General features: G+C 52.1%; 1 protein-coding gene and 1 long non-coding RNA gene across 7 annotated transcripts in view; one reads left to right on the forward strand and one right to left on the reverse strand.

The window, feature by feature from the left end:
* Positions 1–264: 264 nt before the first annotated feature.
* Positions 265–4,693, reverse strand: part of LOC109911592 (homeobox protein koza-like) — a 6,266-nt gene continuing 1,837 nt past the window's right edge. The window contains exons 1-3 of one of the 6 annotated variants that reach the window (XM_048618561.1): positions 4,067–4,276; positions 3,379–3,502; positions 265–884 (exon numbers count right to left, since the gene is read on the reverse strand). In XM_048618561.1, coding sequence (XP_048474518.1) covers positions 484–884; positions 3,379–3,502; positions 4,067–4,273 — 732 coding nt within the window. In that variant the 5' untranslated portion in view covers positions 4,274–4,276 and the 3' untranslated portion in view covers positions 265–483. Of the gene's footprint in view, positions 885–3,357; positions 4,289–4,693 lie in introns of those variants that run through there. The other 5 variants (XM_048618559.1, XM_048618560.1, XM_048618558.1 and 2 more) reach the window with 5 other exon arrangements.
* The window catches only part of LOC125487342, a 9,104-nt gene continuing 8,243 nt past the window's right edge, over positions 3,833–4,693 (forward strand). The window contains exon 1 of the long non-coding RNA XR_007265831.1: positions 3,833–4,107. This is a non-coding gene — a long non-coding RNA (uncharacterized LOC125487342). The remainder of the gene's footprint in view (positions 4,108–4,693) is intronic.

Below are 4,693 nucleotides of genomic sequence, written 5' to 3' on the forward strand. Positions count from 1 at the left end.
TTTGCACAAGCTGATGATAATGTTTCAGTATAACTCTGTTCTGAGATCTGTTCTGGTTCAGTTACAAGCCACTGGTTGCAGGGAGCAGATTGCCAACTTGTCCTGGGTGTGAAGATCCATGCAGAATTGCAAGGGCTCTGGGTTATGGGTCTTGATCCTGCCCTGTGATGAGCCTCCTCTGCAGGAATTATTAAAGAGCGCATGATGTAGGTCCCTGGTGTTACTCACCAACAGGCATTAGAATTAAACACACTGGGGCAAGAATGGCAATAAAAAAGGGGTTGCTTTATTTTATAAAAGTAGCAGAGAAAATATTGACTGTCAGTTTTATTCACCTTGATGCCAAAAGAGATGGGAGGAATGGACCAGGGCTGGTGGAATTTTGCACCCATTTACCTGTGAAGTGAAAAAAAACTGATTGCAGCCACCGCTGATGAAATAAATAAAGTGCAGAGTCCTTTCAGGCTAATGGCCATCAGGAGGTCAGCAGACAGTTGCTGGGACAGATGCTAGGCAGTAGAAGTAAGGGTAATAGCGGTAGCTTGGGTAGGGAGACAGTATGGGTACTTGGGAGCTCCCTTCTCTTGGAGCTGCCTGCTCCTTCACCACAGCACAGTTCTGCCTGGCAGCCAGCATCTTCCTTTTGGTCTTGTACCTGCGGTTCTGGAACCAGATTTTCACCTGGGTCTCTGTTAGCTTCAGGGCAGTGGCCAGGTCAGCCCTCTCTGGGGCTGACAGGTACCTCTGAGTGTCGAACCTCCGTTCCAATTCCAGCACCTGGGAATGTGAGAAAGCAGCTCGGGAACGCTTCTTCCTGGGGCTTCTCAGAGCCCTGGGTGTGACCATTGTCCTCTCATGGCTGGCACTGCTCAACTGGGTGGAATCTGCAGGGGCCGCAAAAAAAGGAGAGCATGAGGAATAGACAGAAATCCCAAAGCGAAGGACGTGGAGACACACAGACTGGCTTAAAGGAGAAATCTGATGGCACTAACATCTCACTCCCTCATACTTCCATACATTAGCTCCTCTCTTATCATAGCCAAATAAACAACCTCCACTCGCTCACCTATTGACACACACCATCTCCACTCGCTCTCCCATTGACACACACCATCTCCACTCGCTCTCCCATTGACACACACCATCTCCACACGCTCTCCCATTGACACACACTATCTCCTCACGCTCACCCACTCTGGGACTCCAGCTCCTCATGCTCACCCACTCCCGGACGCCAGCTCCTCATGCTCGCCCACTCCCGGACGCCAGCTCCTCACGCTCACCCACTCTGGGACGCCAGCTCCTCACGCTCACCCACTCTGGGACGCCAGCTCCTCACGCTCACCCACTCTGGGACTCCAGCTCCTCACGCTCACCCACTCTGGGACTCCAGCTCCTCACGCTCACCCACTCTGGGACGCCAGATCCTCACTCTTTCACTTCCTTGTATCCCCATCTATATCAGTTCTATATCATCCCTCGCAGCTACTGTCCCTCCTCCTTGTGTCACCCCTGTCCCTTGATGACTCTCTCATTGGTCAGTCACATACATTGTGAACATTCTGGGTCCAGTCCCATCACAAGGTCTGTATGCTGCCATTGAAAGTCCAGGTAGTGTGAGGACAGTCAACATCGTTCTGATTTGTGTTCCACTGTTGGGTTGCAGTCAGTCTGAGATGTGTGGTGTGGGCTTGCAGCACTGCAGGCTTGGTGCAGATTCTTGGAGACCCCTGGGAATGCACTAGTCTAACAGCGAGAGAGGCTGGGTGTAGTCTGAGAGGGGGACAATGACCCCCCCCAGTTTGAGGGAGCCCACACTGCTCCAGAGGTGATTCCAGCTTCTGGAGCTTCAACCTGCAGAACACACTGCAAATCTCAGCATTTCTATGGGAATATTCCCAATGATTTCTCAAACCATGGAATAAATGGCCCAGAAGGAGAACATTCTGCCAGTCTAGTCCGTGATGGCTCTGGGCTGAGGAGTCAGCAAACATCAGTAGCAGGCTGGGCCACCCTGTGCTTGGGGTCATAGTCACAGTCACCTGCTCCCCCCTGCAGCCTGCTCAACCAGCCAAGCTGCCCCTTGTGTCACCAGAACCTCGGCATCTCTGTCTTCATCATCGCCAGAGCCCCTGCCTTCCGAGCCTTTTCCCAGAGAGAGCTCAGTAGCCTCCTGGAGATGAGAATAAAACACTCTGTCCTCCTGGCTGTTCTGAATGGCTCAGCCCTCATTTTCAGGCAGTGATTCCCTTGTCTGAGAGCAAACACACCATCCTCAGCCCTAGGGTGAGGGTAACGGGTAGGGTCAGAATAATGGTTAGGACGAGGCTCTCAGAATCTAAGATCTTTCCCTCAAAGCTACCTCTGTTCTCACATGTTCCCTCTGACCTGGTCTGAGAGTCGTGGGGTCATACAGCTTGAAAACAAACTCCTTGGTCCATCTTATCCATGCTGACTAGGTTTCCCAAACTAAAGTATTCCCACTTGCCTGCATTTGGCCCATATCCCTCTGAACCTTTCCTATTCATGTACCTGTCCAAATGCCTTTTAAATGTTGTAACTGTACCTGCATGCACCACTTCCTCTGGCAGCTCATTCCACACACACCACCCTCTGTGTGAAAAAGTTACCGCTCAGGTCCCTTTTAAATCTTTCACCTCTCACCGGAAAACCTGTGCAGTCGAGTTTTGCACTCCCACACGGAGGGAAGAAGACCTTGGCTATTCACCCTAACCTTGACCCTCATGATTTTATAAACGTCTATAAGGTCATCCCTCAGCCTCCAATGCTCCAGGGAAAATAGCCCCAGCCTATCCAACCCCTCCCTTTAGCTCATACCCTCCATTCTGACAACATCCTTATAAGCCTTGCTGATTAAAAATCTGTTTCTCTCAGACTTGATTATACTGAACAATGCAGCCCATGCAGCACTCTTGTGGTCAGTTTCACTTCACGGCAGAGAGAAAACAAAAACTTCCTGCTTTTTGTCCAGAATGGGTGATCCGTTACTCTGAGATTATATCCTCTGCCCCCCCATCCCTCAGGCCCCAGTCCCCAGCCCTGCCTGACCCAGCCACTGACTCAACACCACAACATTTTAACAGAGGGCCCGGGACAAACTTTGGAGATGCGAAAGAAACAAAAAAAAACCGTACACACAGACACAGACAGAGGCTAGGTTCTGTCCCCCCAGGGTAGGGACATGATTGACTTAGGGCTGGGGTCTAATGTGAACAGAATTTGGATAGATATCCTGAATTCGCCTTGCACTGACTCGGCCTAAGAGCACCGGGGATGGAGCGATGCGACCTGAGGTCTGAGCGCAGTGTCCCTGTCCGCCCCCCACCCGTCACCTACCTGTCCTCCCCAGAGCCTGACCTGTGAATCCCAGCTCCAGGCCGCTGTGGGAGAGGGGCTCCGCGTTGGGCTGGAGGACGCTGCCCTGTCCTGCCTCCTCCCTGCTCCCACGGAATCCCCTGGGAAAGCTGCCTGGCGAAGTTTCCTGAAGCGACAAGATGTCCTGGATGAGAAACGGCGTGAAAGCTCTTCTCAATGAAGCCATGCTCTGTCTTTGTGTGTGTGTGTGTGTGTATAATGTGTGTCTATCTGTGAGTGCGTGCGTCTGTCAAATCCACTACCTCCACAACCTTTGAGTTTTGGAAATCGAGGACAAGTGGGAGGAAGGGAAGGACGGAGGGAGATGGAACTTTGGAATGGGTGAGCTTTTTATAGAAGGCGGCTGGGAGGCAGGTATCAGGTGAGACGGAGGCAGGTACCCGTCCCAAGCCCTGCCCTGCACAGGAGGTGGGGGAACACTGTCCTGTTGTAGCTGAGAAAGCAGGCAGTCAGAAAGCTGGTGCTATAGGGCTATAGGGACTGGCATATATCCGCCCTGCCGTCTACACTGTGCAGCTAAGGTTCCAGTTCTCTGAGCACTGAGCGCTGCTCTTTTGCAGCCTGTGTATGTGTTTGCATGAGAGAGAGAGAAAGCTGTCTAACATGTAGTTCTGTAATGGGAGAGAGAATCTACGGTCAGCTCTCCCCACCCCGGGGCAATTCAGATCACCTGGGAGAGGCGAGCTGTCACAAGGGGGCCGATGCTTGAAGGTACTGCAGGGATGCGGGGCTGGAGGAGGTCAGGGACATTTCGGTTCCATGGGGAAAGAGAGGCAGGGTGAGCTGGGTAAGGGAAAAGGACCATCGCACTCTCCATCCGCTTCCCACTGCCAGCATTTCCCCTGAGAATGGACAGGACCCCCCGAGTTCTACACATCCCGTCTACCTCTCTCAGTCAGGTCAGCTGCTGGGAAACTTGGTCAGGGAGGGTTAGGAAAGAATGGGCCAGGCGCCTGCCAATGTACAGCTGGAGGGACAACAGCACACCATCCCTTCGTCACTCAAAAAACCCCGCAACAAATGCCTCAACTTTTCATTCTGCATTCGGCCCTTTTCCAGCGTTTAAACAGGACTCCTTCTAGCCTCAAACCTCGTGAAACTGGGTTCCCGTGGCATTCAAAATACAGGTTTTACAAGCTTCATAAACATACGGTTCAATGCAGCGGCGTTAATGCATGATATCGCATTAAGTGCACTCCCTCCCTGTAACTCCCTCCCGGGTATCTGTTATTCTATATATAAACCACCCCGAGCCCCTCGAATAGATTCCAGTCTGTAACTCACTCCCGGGTATCTG

This window comes from Rhincodon typus, chromosome 40 (genome assembly GCF_021869965.1).
Source record: "Rhincodon typus isolate 14 chromosome 40, sRhiTyp1.1, whole genome shotgun sequence".
Lineage (NCBI taxonomy): Eukaryota > Metazoa > Chordata > Chondrichthyes > Orectolobiformes > Rhincodontidae > Rhincodon > Rhincodon typus.